Here is a 25,676-nt window from a genome sequence, read left to right on the forward strand (position 1 = left end):
GGAAGCAGTTGATTTTTTTAAAAAAAAAAAGTGAATTGATTTGCATAATTTTCCTCCCAAAGTCAGTTTTCGTAATTTCCTCTGATCTAAGAAATAACAATTTTGTTCAGATTGCTTTTTCACTGCCAATTAAGCGTGAAAATAAAGCCAGTGAGAATGACAAACAGTTTAAATAGTTCAAACAACCGTCTTTCCAAAAGAAACTTTATTATTTTGTCAGATCAATTTTCAGCTTTCTTTTAATACTTCAAATTGAATATTACTTCTGTTTAGAACAACATTTGACATCAGCAACATTGCAATCCGATTGGATCTCGACGAAGGGTATTTATAAGTATCGTATTTTTCGTGACACATTATAGTATTGAATTCTGCTGTGATTAATGAATTTCTGACTTCAACATTTGTACTTTGATTGATAAAGGTAATTGCTGGTCTATTCTTTACACCTTTTCGCAATCGTAGGTAATTGACTAGATGAAGACTGGATGAAAAGACAACAATACATACAACGTTGAAAACATTTCACTTAAAAACCGCCTGACGACGGCGCCGCATAGATTGCAATAGAGGAGAAACACCGACGCTTGGACAAAGATGTGTGTTCGCAGTTTAAGTTTTCTTTTTACCAGCTTTCACGTCTTTCATCAGGTAAGCCACCCAGTTCTAATCATGCCACAAAAATGCTCGCATTATTTAAATAACTATTCTCTAAAATGACATTCATAACAAGAATCAAAGGCGAAACGTTCCACGGGTATGACTTTCCTTTTCTGAGTACAAGTTTCCGCGGTCTCGATTATTTGAATTCGCTTCGCTTCGTGTGACATTGTAAAAAAGTTTGTCGGTGTGGTCAGTTTTATTCCTATTCTCAATTGAAGAATTATAATCTAACTTTTGCCTTGATTATACTTCAGAGCTGACCGATTTATGGCAAACTTGCAATAATAAAGATATTTTGACTCGTGACACGAAAGTTCTTATCCTGGGACTGATAAATTCCAATTTTGTTTCTATCCCCTTGATTCATTGAAGTGCTTTTGGGGTTACGTCATTTTTACGATTGCTTCAAAAATAAAAGGTTCCTCGAAGCTGATTTGCCAAATTTTTAAACTAAGCCATAGACTTTTCCGTAAAGTTTCATGAATTTATCCAATACAGTACTCATTTTCTATCGCGACTACGACCATGTAAGATAAAGTTTGATCAAAGCTTGTAGGCCACGAGATAAGGACGAATTGAGTCTAATGTTTTGGTTCGAGTTTGAGAGAAACTTTAGACGCGCAATATCCCAATAACTGAAGAAGCATTTCTCAAGTCTTTTACGTAATGAACTGGAGGAAAAGTTCAAGATTTAGGTCACCCCTGTAAGGATATTGCTTGATTTATAACAATCTTAATATGTTATAATTTGGCACAGCTCGCTGTTCAATCGTGGTGGGATATAATTCTCCAGATATATTTACTGGTAAGGTTTCAGAGGATTGTTAATTCGTCGAAATTATTCGATAGTTACACTACAAAAAACAAGTGGAACTTTCAAAAGGTTAGAGTTCATAGGAATGACTTATTTTAATCTGCCAATGGAAAGGTGAGTATTTAATGTTACGAAGGCATGTACGATTTGTCGAACAATGCTGACTCAGAGAGTGGGTTTGGATACTAAATGTCAGTTCTTTTGACCAGTACAATCGACATTTTTGGCGGATTTACCAGACAAGAGCTTGCTGAAATAATAGTTGACGATAGAATTGTGTTCATGTCGATGTTGGTGAGAAGAAAGCCCGCAAATGATTCTCAGCATTTCGCTTTCGATCTTTTATTTCGAGATGACAAGACCATTACGCGTGTACCGCAATGACTGATTCCGATTGCGTTTTTTGTTCTTTTTTCTTGTCATTCTGTCAAATTAAAAAAATAACCCCTTTACTTAGCATGATGTTAAGAAATAACTGAAATACTACGGGTGACCATATTGGTCAAAACCTTTCGTTCATTGAACTGGTAAACTTGAAACTGTTTGACTAGAACAATAGTTTATATTCTGTTTACTTACGCAATAACTTAGGCGGAATCTTAAGAGGCTTTGTGAATCAAGACCCGAAGGCGGGGACAAGTTCGGTTCAATAAACATTTTAATGAAAAATATTGTTCCCAAATTGTGTTCTAGAAAACACACAGGCTTTGTTATATTGTTATTAATTTGCTGAAAGGTCTAGACAAGTTCAAATTTGTCGTAAACATTCATGATTTACATTTAAGTTTTTTCTTTTTTTTGTCCAAAATTGTGTAAAACACCTCTGTAATAACTCATTGATGGTTTTGTCTTCAGGAACTAATTTTTACGAGAAGTTAGAAAATCAATAGAAGTTATTGGTTCTGGTACACTGAGAATTCAAATGAAAAAGGCCTTTTGTGGGTAATTCTTATAGTTTTAATCTCTAAATATTTTACAGTTCGAACGAATCCTGCAATTTCTTCCATAAAATTGTTGGCGTTTTAGAATTTGTCCCAACAAGACTAAAATAAAGTACTCAATATTGCATGAAGCTTTTCAAAACCTGTGTCACTTTAAAGATTCTGTTTATTGTTGTCAATCGACTCAACCTCAGGAACAACGCTATTGCAAACGTACCTGACTTATAATAACTGAATCGAAGAAAAATATAAAAGGGACAAAAGCTTATTTAGTAATGAAATATTCGAGTCGTTTTCCTCTTTATTCTGGAATGATCTTATCACAAATTTTATAAGCCATTTTTTAATTTGGAGAGTCATTAAATCCACGCCGAAGACATTTTCTCCGTAATTACATGTGTCACTCCACTGTTTAACAAGTGGAAACTTGACGCAGCAAGAAAATTGCTTGTAATCACCATCCGAAATTCTATGAATGGCCTTATTTTCAATCACATTTACCTCATTATGACATTTTGAAAGAATTGGCTGGAACTTTTTCCGAGCGCACGTTCATTTTAAGGTACATTAGCTTTATGATACTGTTCTGCGTTATTTTTTTTAAAATTAAAATTGAATAATTGTAAATGTTCGAGTTAAAATGCCCAATTTCACTCCCAAGCCTCGCTTTCGAGGTGCGACCTGATTAGTTTTACAGAAAAGTGTTCCCCATACACTGAAATCAAAAGAATGTTGACGCATAAACACAAGGAAGTGGCAAAGATTCATGAAAATTTCAGGGAAAACGTAGACTACGAGCAGTTTCTCCTTTTCGGCGAGGTCCGTAGCGCTAGCCAAAAAAAAAAATCAGTGTTAAAAATATTGATGTTAGCGAGCTACGGGGAGCTCTTGGAGTGACGTTGATGCACCGCGAGACTCATTGAGCGAGGCAATCAAGAAGGGAAAAATTAATGTTCAGTGTTTTGTGGGATGTGAGCAAAAATTAATAAACGAGCCATATTTCACTGAGTGTCTTTTGAAATGCTTCTTTCTGTTACTTTTTGAAACAGATATTGAGTCTCCCATCAAATGAAACTGTCAACTTACCACCAGAATCACCAGGTAAGTCACCATCTCCTTTTTTTGTTTTGTTGTTGTTGTTAATGTTGTTGCTTTTAGTTTGAAATTGTAATCGTTTCCCTTTTAGGCAATTTGGTCCTGGGTTGCTATGAAGAGCAAAACAGTGAGTCGAACTTACAAAGACTCGATACAACAACACCCTCGCCATATAAGTGTATCGAGACGTGCGCGCATGCAAAATTTCCGCTGGCTGCAGTGCTCAAGGTCACGGAGTGTCACTGTGCAAACGACAGTGTTCTTCCAATGATCATGAAGTATCCTTGTAGCTCACCTGCCGCAGCGAGAAACTATCTACTTTACAATACCAGCTGCCTTTCTACAGTATCCGTTGAACTATATCAGGGATTAACGTTCACAGCATTTCCATCCAAGATAACGCCATCAATCTCCTCTCCTGTCACTCAATCAAGTGTGACAGCAGCGCATTCACTGTCAAAATCACTGCTTTATCTCATTGATTTTGGAGATGGTACGAGTAACAAAACTTGGCGAGAGGGATCAATCCTGAGACACCATTACATCACTCCCGGCGAATTCAACATCACTTTCGTGGCTTCTCGTGGTAACTCGACAGTCTTCATGTTGTCACGCAAGATCCGGGTATCCTTCCTTCGAGTATCTAGTACCTGGTGTCCTCACGTAGAACCAGTCACTGATTTCTATTGTAAGGCATATAAATTCGGTGGAAGCGGCGTTACCGCATTGATGTCACTAGGCAACTTAAATCAAACTGTATCAATTTCAATCCCAGGTATGACTCGTAATGGTTTACATGACAAAATACACTTAAAAACACGAAACACAACTCAGCAGCCTAAATACATTTGGTGTGGGACCAAATATCAGTGGCAAACATAGCAATTCGAGGTAACTGATTGATTTTCCTTAAATATTACATAGCCTCATTTACTAAATTTCCAAAAGCTGAGACCAACTTTGAAAGTCATGTGGGTTCTATGAGCGGAACATTATTTAAAGGAAAAAAACAAAGAAAACGTTAGTCATGAATAAACAAATTTAATTTTTGTTATTACTAATATGGTACATTACCATTTGCTGGTTTTCTTCTAGACGTGCCACGTGTAATTTTAGGACATAAGGGACCTTCCCTGACCAACCAATCGGATGCCAAGAAAAGAGAAGCTGGCCTGTATTTATTCCCATCTCTTCATTTTCTATCGAACATAGAAGTAGAGGCTTGGGAGGTACATGCTGAGCAGCCTGGTCTCATCCATTTACAGGTTAGCTCTCGATCAGTTAAGTAAGTGCTTTTTAGTTTAAAAGCTCTTACTTGTTAAGTTGTTTCTATCGGCTTGTTTTGTTGCACTTGTCATTTTTTTCAATGCACATTTCACCGCAATCCTCAACGGTTACTTCTTTACTTAGATTTACAGGGCGGCATTGAACCTTACGGGCTGTTCATGGTACCGACGAACTCAATCATCCTGCGGGAAATGGGCCCCAACTTGCGATCACTGCAATACGGTGTGCATCGATGTACATTACTGGCAGTATAGATCCATCATGCCTTGCAGGCAAAGACGCAGCAGTTATATTAAAGTGTACAGTGTGAAAGCCAATCTTACGGTGGGTTATAACTTGATTGTTATACCAAAGGAACAAAGGTTTACTGCACGGGTAGGAGACATTGTGGGTTTCTACAGAAATTTGTCAGGAGCTGTGCTGCGACGAATTACCGCTGAGCAAGATGAAAGTGTTTATTTTATTCCAGCGCGGAATATGTCTAATGTTTCCATACATCTTTCAGGAGCCCAGCCTATGAAGCTATCTTTTGATATAAAATTGCACGGCTCACTTGGCGTGGGAGTTTCGATCGTTTTTTCATGTTTAGAAAAGGCTGGACTCTATCCTCTAATAACGACTTTTACCAACGCTATCAGCTCCCATAGAGTGATAACGTTCCGATCTTCAATTATGGTTCAAAACCCAATGGCACTTTTGCGCCTGTTATATGAAGAGTTCATTGAAGTAAATACCACAAAAAACATTACCGCGACGGTGGAAGAAGGCACTAATGTAACGTGTGAATGGTACATTCCTAACTCAAGTTTGACGGTACATCAGTCTCCTTATCTTAAAAACAACAAAACCACCGAGGGAGGAGTTTTCCAGTACATTGCTTTGTACAGCTATCTTGGATATGTTTACGTAAAAGTGACTGCATCTAATCTTGTCTCTCAAAAGAGTGAAGATATCATTCTTTCTGTGCGTCAGCCGATAAAAGGTTTGAGAGCGAGCTTGTGTCATGCTGCGTTTGCGTTTGAAAAAGCGGAAACGTGTTTTGTTTCCGACGCGACGCAAGGCACTGAAGTCGGATGCACGTGGGAATTTGGGCCAGATGATTACACCGCGAGGGAGATGGGTAAAACTGTCAGTCGTGTATTCACGTCAGAAAGCCAAACGAATTTTACTCTGCACTGCTATAATAACATCTCACGGTCGTCTGTCCCTCACTCTATTCAAGTTATTCCAAATCCATTGTCCATTAACGCCCCTATGAACGTCCAAGCTGGTGTTCCCGTGAAAATAACTTGTCAAGTGAATTGGCCCGGGGGGATACCAGCCTTATTCTTTGAGCAACAGGGGGTGAAGGGGATGAGGGGAAGTGACATTGTGGCAGATCCTCTGTTAACACTGAGGGCGTCTGGGTACAGCAACAGCAGCAAAGGCAATGTGACAATGTTTCAAAGTTTTAGCAGAGCTCTATACAGACGACACAAAATAACGTGCAAATCTGTTGGTTATCCTGACTTGAACATTGATCACGAATTGAAGGCAATTTACAGTGTAAAAGGAATAAACATCTCTTCGGACTGTGCTTTACAAGCCGAGATCAGAACGAAATGCGTATTTTACGTTCAACTCTTTCGCGGTGATTTTCCGGTATTTACTTGGAAAATCCGAGAATCTGACAATTATTCAACTGTCTCTGTCTATAAAGGAAAGAAAATCACCCATCGCTTTGTCAACACAGGAATCGCAAACGTTACCGTTAACGCGAGTAATGATGTATCCTTCCGCACAAAAACAGTCCAAGTCTTTGTGTATTCAACCCACACGCACAGTACAACTGTGACTGAGTCGCTCCCTCTTCCTGTCTATCAGTCGTCCACACTTTCAACAACCACATCACTTTTACTTCCGAGCTTTAACAGCGTTATTTCTTCGTATTCAACCTACAGTGCAGAGGCAGTCACGTCCATAAGACCTAGTGTTACCGTTTATAAATCTTCATCGGTAGACCGACATCAGGTGACTTCGCTAGAGGATGTCACACTTCGTCACGCTTCTGTCGGTTTGGTTGGTCAGGCAATCGTCTTCTCTGTAGAACATTTTACAAATCCTCATCTTTTACACTTTATGTGGAACTGGGGTGATCGATCAAGCTCAGAAAAAGCTGGATCTACTTTATCGCACACCTTTCATCATCCGGGACAATACTTCATCACAGTGAATATTACCTCTGCGGTTGATAATGTGGTGTTAGCTGGTCACGTGAGCATCCAGCATCGCCTTAGTGATTTGCATATCAGACACTTAGCTGTGATGTCATCCAACCTCTTGCTTTTGGAATTTGAAATTCTGCAAGGAGACAACGTCACATACTCGCTTGAATATGGCGATGATAGCGGTGAGAAAATCATACATGCTATGAATTCATGGAATTTTCCTCAACAGGTTTCAAACATCGCCCAAGCGAGCTCGAAATTACTTCATTGTTATTCTCTGAAAAAGTTACGTCTTAAACTGAAACTCATCTTAAAAATGCTCACTGGCAAGTATGAACGTTATCGCCCTAGAAAAGCTATTACCATCATAATTAAGGAGAGCTTTATATCACCAGGATATGCCAATAAATTTAAAAAAACCGAGAGTTCAAAGCAAGTCGTATGATTTGATAACCTAGCCGGGCTTTAAACTTTGACCTCTTACATACTCTTTTCTGCATTCGCAAAACACCTCGCCTAGCAGTTTGGTTCAACGTGGAGAAGGGAGAGACACTCACGTCCACACCTTTTAAGGATGATAACACATAAACAATTTATCATTTTATAACTTAAAAATTGTTATCTTTATTGATGTAAGAAATGATCAATATTCTGTTAAAAGAAACTTAGTCACACCAGATTTGTACTAACAAATACTATATGTTTTCTTCCAGAGAAGCAAGTGGGATTTTTACGAACGTTACCCAATTTTGTGACAGTAACTCACCAGTACAATGAGCGTGGCATCTATCGTTTGTCCATTACAGCCAACAGTGCTGTCGGCCCTAGTATTTCAGTGCAGCAGTCGGTTTACATCAGTGAACTACCGTGTATCATACATGAACTACGCATGCTTGGTGCTGGAGATAACAGCAGTCACTGTCCTGAGATTGAACAAGAGTACGCATATTCACTTTACTCTTCTCTGAAAATAAACTGCTCGAAATACGAAGAACTAGAATATACGTGGAAGATAGACAATATATTGAACGATACCGTCACCAGGGTTGTCCCGTTATCGAAGGAAGTTCTGTCTTCGAGCGCACTCTTTCTCGAATCGCAATCACTCAGGAATGGTCTTTACAAATTTATCCTGTCAGTAACTGCAAAGCCTCATGGGATATCGAAATCTGTAATTGGATTTCTACGAGTGCGCATGCCGAAACTGCTGGCTGTCATAGACTGTGGGAGCAAAAGAGTTATGCCTTGGAATCAAGACATAATTTTGAATGCTTCGTCGTCACGTGACCCAAATGAGTTGTGCGACAGCCAAGGCAGAAGTGCTTTGTCATTTGAGTGGTTTTGTGACACCAATCATAATGTCTCTTGTTTTAGTGGATCAATTGATAACAGAGGGCCCGCTTTGGTGTTTCCACCGAAGTACCTTGATCTCAATAGAAAATATAGGTTTGTTGTTGTAGTAACCAAAGGATCCAGAAAGGCTGAGGCAACACAAAGCATAGAGGTTATGTCGGGCAATTTCCTTCCACTTTGCGTCAGGTCGGTGGCAAGTTGTCATGTGCTAATCATATTAAACTTAATCAGAAAAGCAATGGGCTTGAATTGATATATTGCTTTAGTTTGTGCATGTTCAACTAGCTGATCTTTCTATTCGCAACACTGTAAGACAACCGATTAGAAGTACTTAATCGTTAGCATTAATCGTTAAAGGGCTTCATTCTTAATCGATTCAATCCATGATTCCGAGGCTGGTTCAAAGTCGTGTGCACCAGAAAAAACCATGAACTGCATAAATAATGACGCCAGTTAAGATCCCAGTGCGATCCTGGGTGAGTCAAAATCTCAGACAAGATTTCAAAATGTTGCTTATTGTAAAATCCTTTCAGAAAACGTTTAGACTGTTCAGGGACGGCGGATTTAAGGAAGAGGGGGCTTTTTCTCTCTTTCCCCACTTTTTACGAGGACGGCATTTTATTTTGTTTTGGTATAAGTTACATATGAAGTATAAAAAGGAAAAAAAAACAATCCTCCACAGATTATTCCCCGAGATCACGATAAAATTTTTAGGGGATGGATGGCCCCAGACACTCCCCCCCCCCCTCCCCGACAAACTCGTGCCCCCTGCATTTGTTTTCAGGCCCCCCGAATTGAAAATTTACTTTGCCGTCCCTGCTGCTATGTACATTCTGCCTTTCCATAAAGCGGATTTTCCTCCCACTAGAGTCCAAGTTTGGCTTAATTTTCTTAATAATCTAACAAAACTCTTTACTCTCTTAACTGCTTCTTTTTCATGCAGATGCAAGGAAAATTGCGCACACAAGTTAGCGCCCTCCAAAGAATTGGTCCTTGATGGTGTTGGTTGTCAAGACGATACGAACACAACCTGCATTTGGGAACTTTACGGACCTCCCCCAGCAACTGGGCGGATTTCAAAACGCTCTGTAGGTGAACAGTTAATCAGCATTTCTTACGCAAAACAGTTCCAGCTGGATCCGAGAAACTTGATCCCGAACAGGATTTACACAATACTCTTCAACAACGACAACAGCGGCTTCTCGGCGCAGTATTCGGTAATAACCGACATGTTTCCGACTAATGGATCTTGTTTCGTGTCGCCTTCGGAAGGCCAAGTAATCGAGACACAGTTTATCATCAGTTGCGCGGGTTGGAGGGACGAAGACAGCCCTCTTCGGTACGAGTTTTTCCTCGGAAATCCCGAGCAAGGACCGATGCTGCTGTACTACGGGTGGATGCCGTATTCCAACGGATTGTTCCTACCCCCAGGATCTAAGGATAATAATCACAACGTGGATCTGTTCGTGAAAATTTCAGACGTTCTGGGATCTTACAGAATCGTTCCCCTTCAAGTGAAGGTGTGCAGTTATGTCGACCATATAGAAATGGCTTTTAAAAAGACACTCTGTTACTTTGAATCAAGAGTCGAAAATCGTTTAACGTTTCGTTTTTCTACAGGTGACAGGTTTTGGTGCCGAGGCTGATTCTGTTAGCTCAATTCTGAAAGGAATTGTCTGCGGACCTGACTCTATGCTAGAGAAACTTCTCAAGGTCGGAGAATTCCACCAAGCGACACAGCTGATGACGACCGTCGTCACGGTTTTAAACTCGGTTTCTTCTCAAGAGCTAGCCTCTGATTCTGCCGACATAAATGACCGTGTGGAGGTTGGTACTGAAAACACGTGTACACTCACACAAGCCTTGCACTCGAATTTAAGCTTGAATATGAATTTTGGATTTTGCAGTTTAGTACTAAAGCAAGTGTGTTCATTTTGTATCGTGTCTATTTAGGTCCGAAGTACAGTGATCGCTAGACTTTCTCAGACGTGCTGTAGTAGTCCCCAGAGTATCAGACAAGCTTTAGATGGAATCCTTCAAGCCATTGGAGTAACCGCTGAACTATCACCTGAAGCTCTGGTGAGAAGCATTAATTTAAGTCCGTATAAGTTTCCTTTTCCGCTCAAACGCTACCAAAATTTCCCTTCAAAAATCAAACCAAGTTAAAAAAGGCTTAACGTAGGAAAGGCGCAAAAGGGGTGAGCAGGTAGGGGAAGAAAGCATAGCCCAGTTACGCCGTTTTTGCGCGTAAGGGAAACCCTAGTCTCGAATACTGACCCCTTCCATTCAAATATAGACTAAGCAACCAAAAAAAAACATCAAAAAATGCTAAACTAGCATTTCATCCATGCAGTATTAAGGAAACCGGGAAAATTTCTCTCAGTGATATAAGTCAGACGTGTAAGCATACGATTCCTATAGCAAACAGAAGTGGTATATTTGGCCAACTTAATTGAACATTAAAGCTTTAGAAGGCTGTTTTCACTGTCGCAATCAAGCGTAGCTTCGATGCAGATTCTCAAGCATTATAAGTTAAATTTTCAACCTCGCTCTTGATGGTGCACCTCATTGCATTTCTTTGATATCATTTTAAGGAGGATAGTGCAATTGTTCTCTCAAACATGGCAAAAGCATTGGTTATTAAATTCAAGAGCTTCCAAGCAGCAAACGAGACCCGGGAAATTATTCGAGGCTTGAGCATCATCTTGGAAGCGTCTGTGTCTACAAGCAATGAAGTAAAACGCCAACAGAATTCTGGTGAAATCAAAGACTGGATTGATGATAGCAATGAGGCAAGAAACAAAGACCACCAAGAAAAGGTAAGGCTTCTCTTATATTTTAACACCTTCCCCTTTTAAGTGTTCCCTAAAAAGTGATCAGAGCTATTTTCATTGTACATGTTGCATCAGTTTGCTTCACGGCGCTCTGTGAATGATTCCTAACATTTACGAAATATTCACATGAAAGAGGAACAAATCTTACATAAATCAGGACTTGGTTATGAGCGTTTTCCTGCGCTTGAGATCGGCCACTTGACCTTTTTACCTGTTCTTCCTTTGCATCTTGAGCGCTTCTTGGTTGAATGGAACTAAACCCAAACTATAGCAGTCATAAAAGCAAATCAAACTAAAAGTTGGCATCAGGAAGAGCTAATGGGAACTCGAAGCAAAAATATTGTGAGCTTGTAATTTTTTTAAAGGGCACTACCACTTGAGCAAGGTATTTTTTTTTAAATACTACAAAACAATCCAGTAATAGGATATTGAAATTTTTTCCTTCAGTGTGAACAAGCCACTAACAAGTCCCTAGAGGGTGTCAATTATGCTGCGCAAAAACTATTGGACTATCAACGCAAGGGAGATCCTCCGAGTCACGTGTCCTCAAGCTTGATGAAATTGACCCTTACTCGCCAGTCTCCTAGCGACATAAATGACGCGGCGCTGAACGGAGGAGAGGTCACTTTTCAAATTCCGCACGAAGTAAAGAAAGACAGACTTAGTTCTTTCAATGCAGTCAATACAAAGGTCAGTTTGAAAACCATTCAACACGATTCCTTTGAAATTATACAGGTGGTATAGGTGTACCTTACTTGAAACCAGCAGTTTGATTAATGTATTGGAACAGAGGAGATCGCGCAATCTGAACCGGTGAAAACCTCGAGGCACAATTATAACCGATTTTGATTTTGCACTTGAAAAGTTTATTGGAACATCGAAATTGTTCTTTGTGGGATTCATTTTGTAAGTAAGGTTTCTACAAGGGTGCGGCGGGGGTGGGAGGGGGAGGTGGGAATCATAGAGTAGATCTGATTCTCTTTGGCACGAAAAAGTTAATGATAATTTTGAGCCAAAGTGAACCAACCAAATGCTATCAGATTCCAGTGTGGTTCCGATGTGAGCCATTCCTCCCCTTTTTTTTTTAGCAGTTTCTACCCTCTTCTATTAATCACTTTATCATTGTAGGTGATAACCATGTCCCAGACCCCGTTTATTTCAAACGACGCCACTCCTATTGATACACCAGTGTCAACACTTGAGCTTTTGGAGACTTCTGGAAAGGAAATCCAAATCCGGGATCTAACAGAGCCTGTGTCCATATTCCTGTCGCTAAACCAATCACAGATTAAAGATCGTAACAATATGAATGGTATCATTGATCCTGAAGAGAACATCACGTTCTTCAAGATCGATTCCGATAATAAAAGCGCACTTTACTTTACAATAAACTGTTCTGGGGTCACGAGCGGCTACAAACTAATTATTACTGGAAGGAGAAACTCGAAGCCTAGCACCGACACCTTTGACTTCCAATGGATTATCGCCTCGTGTAACACCACTTTAAAACGACTCATATCGAGAAAGTATTTAAATACTTCGGAGAAGCTCTACCTCGGTGTGAAATTGAAGGCAGAAAGAAATGAAACAAATATCACAGCTGTGACAACTAAGATACGATATGGCGTATCTGTAATGGCCATCGGCTGTTATTACTGGAGCGAGAAAATGCAAGCGTGGACCACAGATGGTTGTGAGGTAAATGGGCTGGGGGAGGGAGGGGACGGGGGTGGTTACCCAACACTTTCATTAGTTCTGATCCCTATCTCTGACGTAGATGCGGTCATGACTCACTGACACACATTAGTCCCACATGTATCTTGTATTATTTTGTGTCACGCTATCACTACGATGACATCCTGATAGCCTGACACAAATTGCCGAACCAGTTAGTTCGGTTAGGCGACATTATCAAGTGTTTTTTTCGCGCAAAATAGCTTCCATGAGGATATCTCAACACGACACAGCCATTACTGTTTTAGTAAATATGAGAACTGATATTGTGGTTGAAGAGAAACTCTTTCCGAGAACGGTCGTTTCATTCGTTTGCAATGACTGATCACACAAATGTGTTGATTTCCCCATGAGCCAGTTTGTGCATTCACCGCTTGTGCAAGATTTAACGAAAAGCCAGTCAATTTGATGAGCTATGAGCTACAAACCTCAATTCAGTCAGAAATTTATTTGTTAGTCGTAGAGTTACACCCCTAGACATAATTACTTGGGACACTTTTCCAGAACAACGCGTACGATGTTCTCCTGCTTCCTTTCCCCTTAAAATATTTTCAATTGCAAATGGTTCCATGGCATCTTGCGGAACAACTTTGAGGGTAACAGGGAAGGAAGTAGATGTCCTAAAACGTGTGTCTGGGAATGTAGCAAGTTCGTTTAGGCATGCTAATCAAAGGGCTTTTAATTTATTGAAAAACGTACAGGATGCACGTGGTACAGACAGCATCTCGACGTTTTTTAGTTCTTTCTTGATACCATAATATCGGCTATGTAATTGGCGCAGGTAAGTAAATCCCAAATTATCATTTCAGATTATCATCAGCCAATCGCAAACTTCATAAACAATGGGAGAAGCATAAACACAGGATTATGTTAAAACGTTTTTTTTTTTTAAAGGTTGGTTCAATGACCACATCAGAACACGTTGAATGTCGTAGTAATCACTTAACGTGGTTTGGAAGCCGTGTTTTCGTTCCTCCCAATAAACTTGACCTGGATATCATAGCCAGCAGAATATCAGACCCCTCAAACTATGCCCTAGTGCTTTCTGTGCTCTGTGTCACGTTTGGTTTGTACTTCTTGGTTGTCATCTGGGCTCGTCGCCAGGATCGTAAAGATAAAAATAAGGTATTGGTAGAGGATAGAAAATTGAATCAACTTTTTTGTGTGAAGCTTCTTTAGAAGAGTGCTATCAAATGGAAATCGTTTCCTTTAGTTTCATAGCAATCACCGCTGGTTATTAGAAACAGATGATCGATTAAGCCAAAATTTTTTGGCATAAGGATGTACTTTTCACGAAAATGCGTCACTTAGGCACAAGGGACATCTGTCGATAGGTAACAAATAAACATAATATTCAGCGCGTCAAATTACGATATTTTATCCGTTAGCCCCAGCCAACGTGTCGAAACGTGTTAGTGTCCTGTAGAGAAGGGGATGGGCTGAATCAAGCAGATATTAGAGTTTCATCGTTCCTATCATTACTCCTACAGACAGGCTTAACTTTGAGCCCGAGCAACAGACCAGGAGACACACACGCCTACGAGGTTGTCATTTGTACTGGCATGCGCAGACACGCTGGAACAACTGCTAACGTTGCCATGACTTTAACAGGAGAAAAAGGCGAAAGTCATGCATTTCTGCTTAAGAGCAGTCACCGAGTGACGTTGGCTCGAGGTTGCATCGACTCGTTTCTTCTAACGACCCCAGAGACCCTCGGCGAGCTTTCGTATATCCGGATGTGGCACGATAACTTCGGTAAGGATCCGGCTTGGTTCGTAAAGCAGATATCCATACGTGAGGTTGACACTGATGGAATCTGGCACTTCGTATGTGAACGTTGGCTTGCAGTAGACGAAGGTGATGGTATGATTGATAGAATATTTCCAGTAACAAGTAACAAGGAGTTGAAGGAGTTTCGACGTTTGTTTCTGACTAAAGCTTACAATGACCTTACTGACTCGCACCTGTGGTTTTCGGTTGTGTGGCGGCCCGTCCAGTCCCCTTTCACACGGGTTCAGCGCGTGTCTTGCTGTCTGTCCGTTCTATTGTGTACCATGATGGCCAACGCCTTGTGGTACGAGAGTGAAAGTGGCCGTTACAATGCTGTCCAATTCGGTCCTTTTGAATTTTCATGGGAGCAAGTTTCCATTGGAATATGTAGCAGTCTTATTGTGTTTCCAATCAATTTACTTTTGGTGCAGATTTTCAGACACAGCCGCCCGAAGCCCACACAAAATCATTGCTACTTAAGGCCAAAACCCAGACCACGATTCTCGTCTATTCAAACGGAAATCACTACAGTGAAATTTGGATCTGGGGAAGGCTCTGCGCTTTGTATCCATTCCGCTAGTCAATACCAAAGTGTAAGAAAATGCACTTCTCAGGGATCACCAAAATACGAAGATAAAGGATTTAGCCTGGAATCTGCTCTACGTTCTGCTCATTTTCCTGCTCTTTCAATATCTTTAGCAACAGAGACTCCCCCTGATTCAACCTCTGATTTAAGATCTCTGCTAACAAGATACTCTCCATCTCGGCAGTCACCCACAAACGACCCTGAGAAGTCGTCGAATGCACCGATTGCGGAACACCCTTCCCATAAGAAAGGACTGCCTTGGTGGTTTGTCTATATTGGATGGTTTTTGGTTATATTAACCTCTCTAACTGCTGCATCGGTAACATTGTTGTACGGGATCCAGTTTGGTCTCAAGAAATCCACACAATGGCTTCTATCCATGTTCTTTTCGCTCACACAAGATATTTTTGTGAGCCAGCCGCTCAAAGTTGTCGCTTTCGCTTTATTTTTCGCGTATATCTTTAAAAAGCCCAGCAAAGTCGCATTTTCGCCAAAATCACAACTCAAATTTGATGAAGAACAGTTGCAGAGGCAGCTTCAGGGTTTGGAAGAGGACTTCGAGGAACGCACCGAGGCCCCTCCTATCAAGGTGCCGACAGAAGACACTATCAGGCGTGCCCGAGACAGGGCACAAAAAGAACGCATGATGCACGCTATATTGCTTGATATAGGGACTTTTCTCGTATTCACATTACTTGTTCTTCTCATTGCCTATGGCTTCAGAGATCAAAGCGCTTTTCGTCAGAATGACGCTGTCGCCAAAGTTCTACTACAACAAAAATTTAGTGAGGAACCAGGGGGGTTTAAGGCGCAGAGATTCGCTCAGGTAAGTGTCGATTTGTCCTCTTTATCAAGGGCCTTACTTTGAATTAAACATATCTAAAACTATTTTGTCCTCATCACGTTCTTCCTCTATAGAAAAATTCCTTTAGTCAATTTTTGTCAACTTCTTTTTGTTCCGAGTAGTTAATTTTATTTCACCCAACCTTCGGAGTGAGTTTTCAAATGTAAAATATGAATGAATTAAGGATTATGAGGCCTACTTTGCTATAGATCAAGCGCTTTGGAGCCTTTGTTCAATCAGTTATTGACTGACTAATGACCACTTCAATGCCACTTCAACGTAAGACGCAACAAGCTGCAGCAAAATGTACTGTTACGTATTGATAGCCTTGCTTTAGGCAGAATTAAATTTCTAATGCTAGGTTTGACTACAACGTCTGACCTTCAATTGCGCTTTCACAGTAGCCAGCTGGTAATCGTCTTACGTTGACACTGTTGTATCTCCTCTCAATTCTCATAACGTTGTAGGACAATTTAGTAAACCTTGAAGAGTCTTGCTTTTTCCTTTCCAAATATTCGCGGTATTGACATCGACTACAAAAACCATTCACGTTCCAATTTTCTCAGCTTTAGATGAAGTCACCTCAGTTTGTGCAGCAGATCGTTCCAGTTCTTGACCTGATCCGGTTATTTTCGGTGCAAACTCAACTGAGTTACAATGTTTTTAACAAATTTCCTTGTCCTATTGTCTTTATATAGATCATTCGACAGAGAGATATGTGGGATTGGGCGGAGCTCGCAATGCTTCCGACACTGTACAACTTGCCATCGTACTTCTACACCGGAAAAGCTCCGACGTTTATGGAAGGAGAAAGCGGATTTGTGGTGGGTGTGGCTAGGTTGCGACAGCACAGGGCAAAGAAAGGTGAGAAGAGAAATATAAAGATAATAGTTTTTTCCTCATAGATGTGTACAAAATAATTTCTCGACATTTTTTCGGTTAAAATTTTTGCGTAGCTTTAGAACTGAAGAACATCGTTATATTTATCAGTGATTCTTCATTCATGGATCTTACTAAAGCCATAACGGTTGGAGCTAATCTTACACCGTCCAGTTTAATACCATCTCTCGTTTCCTTTATTCCTCATTGAAACTAATGAGTACGAAGCAACTTTACGAAGGGATTTCAATTCCCTTAACTCTCTCCTACTTAGATTCTTGTCGTGTGGTGCCCCAAGTACAAAATTTCTTCTCAAGGTGCTCCTCACAGTATGGAATGACTACAGAGGAAGAACAAGCTTACACTGCTGGCTGGGAGTCACCCTCAAACAACTCTAAGACTTCGCTACCAGGTCCCTGGAGATACAGCTCTGCCAGCGACTTAGATGGCTACCCTTACACGGGTGGTGTAAAAACATACTCGGGAGGGGGATATGTGTTGGAACTGTCTCACATCTATTACAAAGCCTTGCGACAGATCAAGGATTCCAGGGCTGCGCTCTGGTTGGACCGCCATACACGAAGCATATTCATCGAGTTTACACTCTACAACCCAAATAGCAACTTGTTCTGTGCGGTAACGTTTCTGATGGAGGTATTTCCAACAGGAGGAGTTTTCCCACATTCAGAGGTCCTTGCCTACCGCCTCTACCGTTACGTCGGTGATTTTCAATTGTTTATTCTCGCATGTGAAGTCTTTTTCTTGATATTTGTAATTTACTTCACATACCGAGAGGCTAAAAAGATTTACAAGACAAAGGGAAGGTACTTCACAGAGGTGTGGAATTTGATGGACCTTGCTGTAATGATTCTCTGCTGGATCGCTCTGTCGTTTTATTTCATCTGTCTGGGATTGAGGAAGTGGACTCTGCATCTTTATCGCCAAAATCTCACCAAGTTCATTAGTTTCCAGTACCTTTCAGCTTGGCAGCTTATGTTCGAAAACGTGGTTGGTGTAACTGTGTTTGTCATTTGTCTCAAATTTATCAAACTGTTGAAATTCAACCGGAGAATATTTCTTCTTTCCTGTACATTGCGACATGCAAGCAGAGAACTCTTGCAATACTTTATCGTGTTGATCATTGTCTTTCTGGCATTTTCGCAGCTTTATCATTTTCTTTTTGCAAGCAACTACGACTCTTTCAGCACGCTGATTGGCTCCATGCAGAAACTTCTCAGCGTCCTCTTGGGACAATTTGACTTTGAAGAAATGATGGGATTGCACAAGATTCTTTGCGCGCTGATTTTCTTTCTCTACACCATCTTGACCAATTTCTTGTTTCTAAACCTTCTCATTGCCATCATAATTGAATCTTTCGAAGTAGTAAAACGGCAAAATGACCAAATGCAGAACGAATTTGAGATGCTGGAATTTATTATGATGCACTTCAGAGACCTCTTAGGCATACGGGCACTGAACAGAGCCACTAAGGAATCGCAGTTCGCGTTTTCCAACAAGGCCATGAACAGACCACTGTATGTGAGTAGGAAGAAACGTACAGAAAGGAAAGAGAGTGCTAAGCGGCTCGAGAAAGCCTTAGACAGACTGGCATGTTACGTGAATGTGATCAACGATATCGAGAATGAAGATGACTTGCTTTGCTGTTACATATCCCGGAGAATTCGTCATAACTCTTTAAAAAAGGCAAAAACTGCTGATTCTCGTTTATGACAATATGCTTTTCTCTATAAACTTGAGTTACCCCCAATAATTATTATTTCAACGGGCTGAAGAGCAATGGAAACTCAAAACTGCCTGTTTGTGTATGAAAACACCTACATTTAGCGATCTACATCGGGCACAATCAACTAGAAATCTTGATCTTGGAGTAAGAGGGTTCAGCTTAAGGTCTGGTTTGAAATAAAAGGAACACGATCTGGGAACTGAATCAAACAAAACAACAAAAACAACGAAAACAAAGCCGACAAAGCTTGCTGATTACGCATCGTTAAGTTTTTCAAGGATTGCCAATGATCAACCTGGTAGAAAATTGCGACACTAATGATCATGTACTCGCGGGGGAGATTATGTGAATAAAAGTCTTTCGTGTATATTGTGCGCTATTTGTGTGATGATATCATTTTTCTATTAATCTCGTAGTTTATTTTAGGTGAGGTTACGTCTATAGAATTAATTGGCATATGCGTTTGTGGCCGACTGATTATGGAAGATAAAGGGAAATCCATATGAAACACTGTGTTCCATGATGTTTGTTCGCGGCAGATTTTGCAATTTTGTTTCACTATTCAGGGTAGGGACCTGCCTTCTTATCTTTAGGGTTGAGGCTAAATTGTTCTTTTATTGCCTTGTGTTGGTCATCCATTCAAAAATGACAAATATTGTGATTGGATCATTTCTGAGTCGAAACGAGGCATATGAAATCAAACATTACTGGTCACAAAAGATGGAGGGACAAAGGGTCACACAACCCGAGTAAAGCAGTATACCCCCTCAGGACTAAAAGCGTCTCACACAGAGTCAGGTGTCAGGCTGTACTGAATAATTACGAAAATCAAAAATGTATTCATTTTTCCAAAGATTTTTCCTGCAGGGTTTTGAACTGGCCAACACTGGCTAATACTGCAGAGTAATCGCGTCATATGATGAGACCATGACTCTGTCTCTGCGTGACTTTTATTCGTTCATTCAAGTTACGAGTCTGTATTCCGTGCTTTACAATTGATTGTAAATCTTTATTATGTTTTCCTGTGCTGTCTGTAAAATATTTCGTGATGGTCACCCATCGCACAAAAGGGAAAGCTTCTGGGCTTGGATTGTTTGCTTCGCCGCTGCAACGAATCTGGCTTTCACCACTGGATTGGTTTATAGTTTTGGAGTGCTCTTGCCGATATTCATGGATCATTTTAAAGAAAGCCGAGAACGTACAGGTAATCTAATGACTTAACTAGACATGTAATTTTTTAAAGTTTACAATCTCTCGAGACGCTGATTTAATTTGCATCGATGGCATAGGTAGCCCATATGGCATAGGTTGCCATACGACTGCTTCGTACCTCTTACGTAACAACAGTAATATAAGGGTTTTGTATAGGGAAAATAACTACATTTAGATACCTTTTCGAAATTTCTCTTCAAATGAATAGTCGAACCCACTCCCGTATTTTGCTTCTTTGTCTCCGGTCTGATTTACGTGGAAAAGAGTGGCCTTGGATCGTCTGAAAACCTAGTTTTTCATTTGACTACGTAATTATGGCGATTTCTAGAATGTCACGCAAGCCTCCGTTGCGTTACTTAACGAAAAACAGTTGCGATTGAGGTAAAGAATACCGGAGCCAAATACGACAAATACCAACTTGGACAAAAGTTAAGAACAGCAGAGAGCCAGGCAAATTTGTGAAATTATGGTATAGTAAGGGGTATACTAACACTGATTGTAGACGACGAACGTAACAAATTTAACTCGATGAACAGCTAGGAGGTAGCGTTAGCACGAGGCTGCCATGTGACTACTCAATGCCTCTTTAGATCAGATATGAGCGGCCGTCACCACCAAAAATACAAGGATGTCAAATAGGTCAGCAAATACAAAGCTGGTTTAAGAATCAGCTGCAGGATAGAATAGCTAATAAATGAATGGCATGGCCAAATTATAAACGGTTTAGTTTTCCTTCATGAAATAAAGTTGGTTAAGTTGAAAAGCAGGGATTGCTCGTAGTCTAGTCAGATATTTAAAAAGCCTTCGAGAGGTAACCCCGGCTTGCTTTGATCAAAATTAAGGTCGATACAAGACGTTAAGACGTTGAGAAAGAGTACTTATTTCCATTCTCATATGGCCAAATACTTATGTGTTCGGTCCTTGCACGTATTTTTTTTATCAGGTTTATTTTGGATGTTATGAAATACCTATATGAGGAAACTATCATTGTTGTCTTCCTTTCTAGCCTGGGTTGGTTCGCTACCTATCGCCCTGGTGCCGTTCTTTTCCATATTTGCAAGCTCCTTAGCCAACCGATTTGGCTGCCGAACGGTGTCTGTGACGGGATGTGTGGCATTTGCGCTCAGTTTAGCGACAGCTTCATTGGCTAAGAACTTGACCGTCTTGTACGTAGCCTTTAGCGTTATTGGGATTGGGGCTAGTTGTGCATTAGTGTCAGGTTTAGTAATGGTTCGAAAATGTTTTGACAAACGCGAAGCATTTGCTCTTGGAATCGTTTCAACGGGGCAAGGCTTGGGAACAATGGTTCTCAGCCAAGTTCTTCAATATCTTACTGACGCTGTCGGCTGGAGAAGTACATTGCGGATCATGGCGGGTGCTTTAGTTTTAAACGCATTGCTTGCTTTGCTTTTTGATTCTAAAGTGGACACAGAAAACTCTGAGAGCGGGGAACAGCTTTCAAGTGAAGAGGATGGACAGAGAAGAAAGTCCAAACGATTCACATTCCATTGCTCCGTATGGAAAGTTCCCAGTGTTATTGCGCTTACAATCACAGGAGTGTTCTTTATGTTTGGTCGTTCTATAATCTATGTGCTTGTGGTAGGTAGCTCTACACCTCTTACTAATCGAATGCGAGATCCGAATATGTGCGTTATTGACCAAGTGAGGCCGGTCAAGATGGATATTGGCCGAGTTCTTTACGCAAAAAATACGAGGCTTATATACAGCTATTTTGACCGAAAGCTTGGTCAATAATAGATTATTACATAACAAAAATATTTTGCTTTATTACTAATCAAGAATAACCTGCTTATTTCGAGAGCCAGGAAAGAAAGACACGTGTTTGTAGCACAATAAACCCTCTAGATTCGTTTATGTTTCATTTTGTTTTGACTGCCTTCTGCCGCTATTTGCAACTCCATCGTCGACATTGTCCAAAAATAACCAACTCTCTAAGTCCTCTCCATTCTTAATGTATTCTACACTTTTTTTGAGTAGCGGGCGGGCTAAGCCTGGAGAGTACAAATAGAGATTTCTCATTTGTTGGCAATACTGCCAACCGTATGGAAACAAACATGAGGCGATATTCAGCAATGTTATCTTTGCTTAGAGAGAAAAGAAAAACATTTCTACTAAGAAGCAGCTTAGGTAGTTTGTTCAAATTGCGAGATACACGAGATGTTAGCAGCAACTGACAAAAAAGTTTATGTAAAAGTTTAAGCTTTATGGTGATTGAAAAAGAATCAGAGACGGTTGAGTTTATGGATGGTTGAACCCCACGTGCGGAGTTGACACTGAGGGAGTAGATGGTGAAGTGGAAAGGCAAAACAAGGGGAGGATAAAGCGCTCAAGGACTCCCCTCCCCTCCCCCCTGTTAACTTGGGGGGACAAGTTATCATCTTTCACTTTTACTGTTGTCTCGCACTTTGTTTTACATTCTCAGGTGAAATACTCCGTAGATCGTGGGATGTCTTCTGCAGCGTCGTCAAGGCTCGTTCTTCTTATGGGAATCAATATTGTTCTTGGCCGATTTGTGAGTGGCTTTCTGTGCTCCATCAAACGACTCGATAACTGGTTTATTTTACAAGGCATGGCAATCACAAACGGCGTCTCGACAATGCTCCTTGCCTTGGCTAACAGCTACGAATGGTTAGTCGCATATTCCGTTATATTCGGGTTTTGTGACGGGGCAATGGGTGTATTGGTTAACATCATAGCTCTGACAAGCGTAGATCCCTCTAAAGCAGGTTCAGCCTTTGGTAACGTTTTGCTGGCGACGTCCTTGGTGACATTAGTTGGACCTCCTCTGTCAGGTATGGACAATACTATGAAAAGAAATTGAGAGACAACCACGGCTCTTGAATTTATATTTTAAGTCCTTTAAAGTGCAAGTTCATGTCATAAAAACGCAAATTGCATAAATTGACACTTAAAATCCACTATAAAATTCCGGCTTCTTGCTTAGCTGGGCTATTCCTCTCAAATGTCTCATAGATCGCTTCTCTTTTCAGAATTTCCAGAAATACGCCCGCACTGTGTCACTATTTTCGTCGATGTAGACGTGTCTCTTTATTCTGTGTCAAAACATCTAGGCAGTAGAAGAGCTACACGTAATTATCATCAGTTTGTGGGAGAAAAAACGCTCTGAGTCTTAAAATAACTCGAATATTATACCCGTTAGGAAAAGGCCAAGCCTGCTTGAGTGAGGAATTTGAGCTGGAACTATCAAGTTTTTCCAACAGAATAAACGTGTTTTGTCTTCTAATATGGAGATGTTTAAACGTAAAAAGTTCACTTTCTCGAACAGATGGCTCAGAAGGAAAGGTCTACAAGAAAGTCACGGTCGCTAATCTTGCTTTGTGCGAAAAGAATGGACGATCAAATCCGGCACTTGGTGGGGCATTTTTACACAGTTTTGGCCTCGGAGGCGGGAATTTAAACGAACCAATCTTGAAAAGGTCAATGCACGGAGGGTTACCCGGAAGGGGATGTAGAAGCTTCAAATTGATGACGCACTATTCATGAACTGTTCCATTACAATCTCTAATTGCAAGCATGACACGTTTATTATCCCAGTAATTATCACTGAGGTCGGGTCGCTGATAAACAATTATATTCGAGAATCTTGTCAGAGCTTTGATTATAATGGGTTGATGAATTTCACTCTTAGGTTTTACCGTCGACAAACTTGGCACATATGGGCCTGCATTCTTCATGGCTGGCGGTGCTCTTATTGTAGCTTCGTTTACTCCATGGATACTGTGCTGTCTTAGAGACAGGAAAACTGAAAAGATTGAAGTATCTCTTGAAGACTATGATGATGGAACCGATACCCAGCACTTGAAGGAGGATAGCTGTCATCACGAGCCTGGCTTGGAGGAGATAACACCAGTTTCCGCAGTCCGCAGTCAACAATGAATTGTTCATGTTAATGGGTTTACAGATAATCACATTGTTAAGGGGCGCTGGTGTTGGTGTGATGGGTTTGCAGTCCACTCAATTTCCAAAAATAAAAATTGTGAATTCCAGTTGATTGAAGCTGGAATGACATCAAATACTATCTCGCAACAAAGCTAAAATGCTTCAAACGAACGTTAAGAATCATACAAGTGATCACAATAATACTCAAAAGAGAGTGTGGATATTTCCCGAGATTTTATCCAATTTTATCCAGGAAAACTGATGGAGTCTACGGTGGCGTCAACTATTACCACGCATGTCACTGAACAAGGACTTGGGAACCCTCACCAGTGGGCGTATAAAAAAGGTCATTCCACCGAGCTGTTGTTAGTGAAAATAACGGATGACTGGAGACAAGCGATCGACAAGAAACATGTTGTAGGCGTGGTTTTTGTAGACTTTCGTAAGGCGTTTGACGCAATTCCCCACTCCATTCTGCTCCGAAAACTTCAAAGTCTTGGTGTAGCTGGGGACTTGTGGTGCTGGATAAGAGATTACCTCTCTGGAAGAACGCAAGTAACGACGATTAATGGGTGTCAATCTCAAGCTATGCCAGTTACTTTTGGTGTACCTCAAGGGTCGGTGCTGGGCCCCACCCTGTTTTCCATCTTCTGTAATGATCTGCCCAATATCACTGAGGGAATAGATGGTGACCCACAGCTTCACATGTACGCAGACGATACCACCGTCTATGTCTCAGCTCCGACCTATGATCTGGTGGCCTCCAAGTTGAATGAAGTACTAGCAAGGCTATATACATGGTGTTGCGAGAACTGTCTCACTCCACATCCCACCAAGACGGAATATATATTGCTTGGTGGACGCGGAAAATTTACTGGGCCAAAACAAGCTATTAAGATGGGTGATTATGTTGTCGGGGAGGTTGTTTCTGCAAGATGCCTAGGTGTTCAGATAGATAATGCTCTTAAATGGGATCATCATGTATCGGAATTAGCTAAGTCATATACGCAGAAGTTGAATTTACTTAAATCCTTGTATTTCCTTCCTATACAGGCAAGAATTGATTTCTATTTTAAGGTTATTCTGCCGTCTGTGACATATGGTATGTTAGTTTGGGGCTCTTGTGGTCGAGTATTTTTCTCAAGCTTAGAATCTATACATGTTAGAGCGGCGAAAATAATATTTAACTTGGATTGGTGTACTCCAAGCAAGGAGGTTCTTGCCACAGTAAAATGGAATACCTTAGAGATTATGTATGAGAAACGATTACTAATCTTAGCGCATCAGGCTTATTATAATCTTTTGCCACGTCCTATGAGCCGTCACTTTGAAAAGTATGTAAGTAGCTACGACTTCAGGAGGAAAATGACATTTAAGTTACCTAGACCTAAGACCGATATGGTCAAGAAATCATGCTCATACAAGTCAATCACTCGGTGGAACGCTCTGGAAAATCAAATGAGATCAATTCAAGACGTTGACGCTTTTAAAAAGTCACTCAAGTGTATTTTTAAGCCACGTATGTTATAATGATGTACTATGTAGAATTTTTATTGTTGAAAATATGTAGAAATCTTACATTAGTCTTCTTATAATTAGTTAGGAATTTAGTTTTATTGGATTTAGTTAGGAATTTAGTTTTATTGTCCGTACACGACCACATCAGCTTTTGCTGAATTTTTTATCGTGTTTAAATAAAAATGCTGTTGTTGCGTGAAGTCGTCAAATTCATGTCTTGCTGGGCAACAGGAGCAAAGCATCATCTGTTCATTTTGATTACAATACTAGCCCT

At 40.6% G+C, this 25,676-nt stretch overlaps 2 protein-coding genes across 2 annotated transcripts; both read left to right on the top strand.

Moving 5' to 3' along the window:
* Window positions 1–471: 471 nt before the first annotated feature.
* On the top strand, window positions 472–19,118 carry LOC113669277 (polycystin-1-like protein 2). Its single transcript, XM_027185279.2, has 16 exons — window positions 472–651; window positions 3,468–3,519; window positions 3,605–4,288; window positions 4,609–4,778; window positions 4,924–7,189; window positions 7,721–8,546; window positions 9,304–9,880; window positions 9,981–10,187; window positions 10,314–10,439; window positions 10,955–11,179; window positions 11,642–11,884; window positions 12,323–12,892; window positions 13,823–14,053; window positions 14,419–16,110; window positions 16,827–16,992; window positions 17,282–19,118. Exons 1-16 carry the CDS (start codon window positions 598–600, stop codon window positions 18,736–18,738), a joined length of 9,546 nt encoding a protein of 3,181 aa, XP_027041080.2. The 5' UTR covers window positions 472–597; the 3' UTR covers window positions 18,739–19,118.
* Window positions 19,119–19,694: 576 nt separating this feature from the next.
* On the top strand, window positions 19,695–24,098 carry LOC113669288 (monocarboxylate transporter 12). The gene is made up of 4 exons (XM_027185291.2): window positions 19,695–19,955; window positions 20,970–21,562; window positions 22,407–22,776; window positions 23,634–24,098. Exons 1-4 carry the CDS (start codon window positions 19,766–19,768, stop codon window positions 23,879–23,881), a joined length of 1,401 nt encoding a protein of 466 aa, XP_027041092.2. The 5' UTR covers window positions 19,695–19,765; the 3' UTR covers window positions 23,882–24,098.
* The last annotated feature ends 1,578 nt before the right edge of the window (window positions 24,099–25,676 follow it).

Source organism: Pocillopora damicornis, chromosome 10, assembly GCF_964200805.1.
Source record: "Pocillopora damicornis chromosome 10, jaPocDami1.2, whole genome shotgun sequence".
NCBI classification, from domain to species: domain Eukaryota; kingdom Metazoa; phylum Cnidaria; class Anthozoa; order Scleractinia; family Pocilloporidae; genus Pocillopora; species Pocillopora damicornis.

Excerpts from the sequence above, each read along its gene's own strand:
- LOC113669277 (XM_027185279.2), top strand. The coding sequence starts at position 598 with ATGTGTGTTCGCAGTTTAAGTTTTCTTTTTACCAGCTTTCACGTCTTT. Across the intron at positions 11,885-12,322 it reads TCAATGCAGTCAATACAAAG|GTGATAACCATGTCCCAGAC; the intron begins GTCAGTTTGAAA and ends TTATCATTGTAG. Across the intron at positions 12,893-13,822 it reads GGACCACAGATGGTTGTGAG|GTTGGTTCAATGACCACATC; the intron begins GTAAATGGGCTG and ends TTTTTTTTAAAG.
- LOC113669288 (XM_027185291.2), top strand. The coding sequence starts at position 19,766 with ATGTTTTCCTGTGCTGTCTGTAAAATATTTCGTGATGGTCACCCATCG. Across the intron at positions 19,956-20,969 it reads AGAAAGCCGAGAACGTACAG|CCTGGGTTGGTTCGCTACCT; the intron begins GTAATCTAATGA and ends CTTCCTTTCTAG. Across the intron at positions 21,563-22,406 it reads CTATAATCTATGTGCTTGTG|GTGAAATACTCCGTAGATCG; the intron begins GTAGGTAGCTCT and ends TTACATTCTCAG.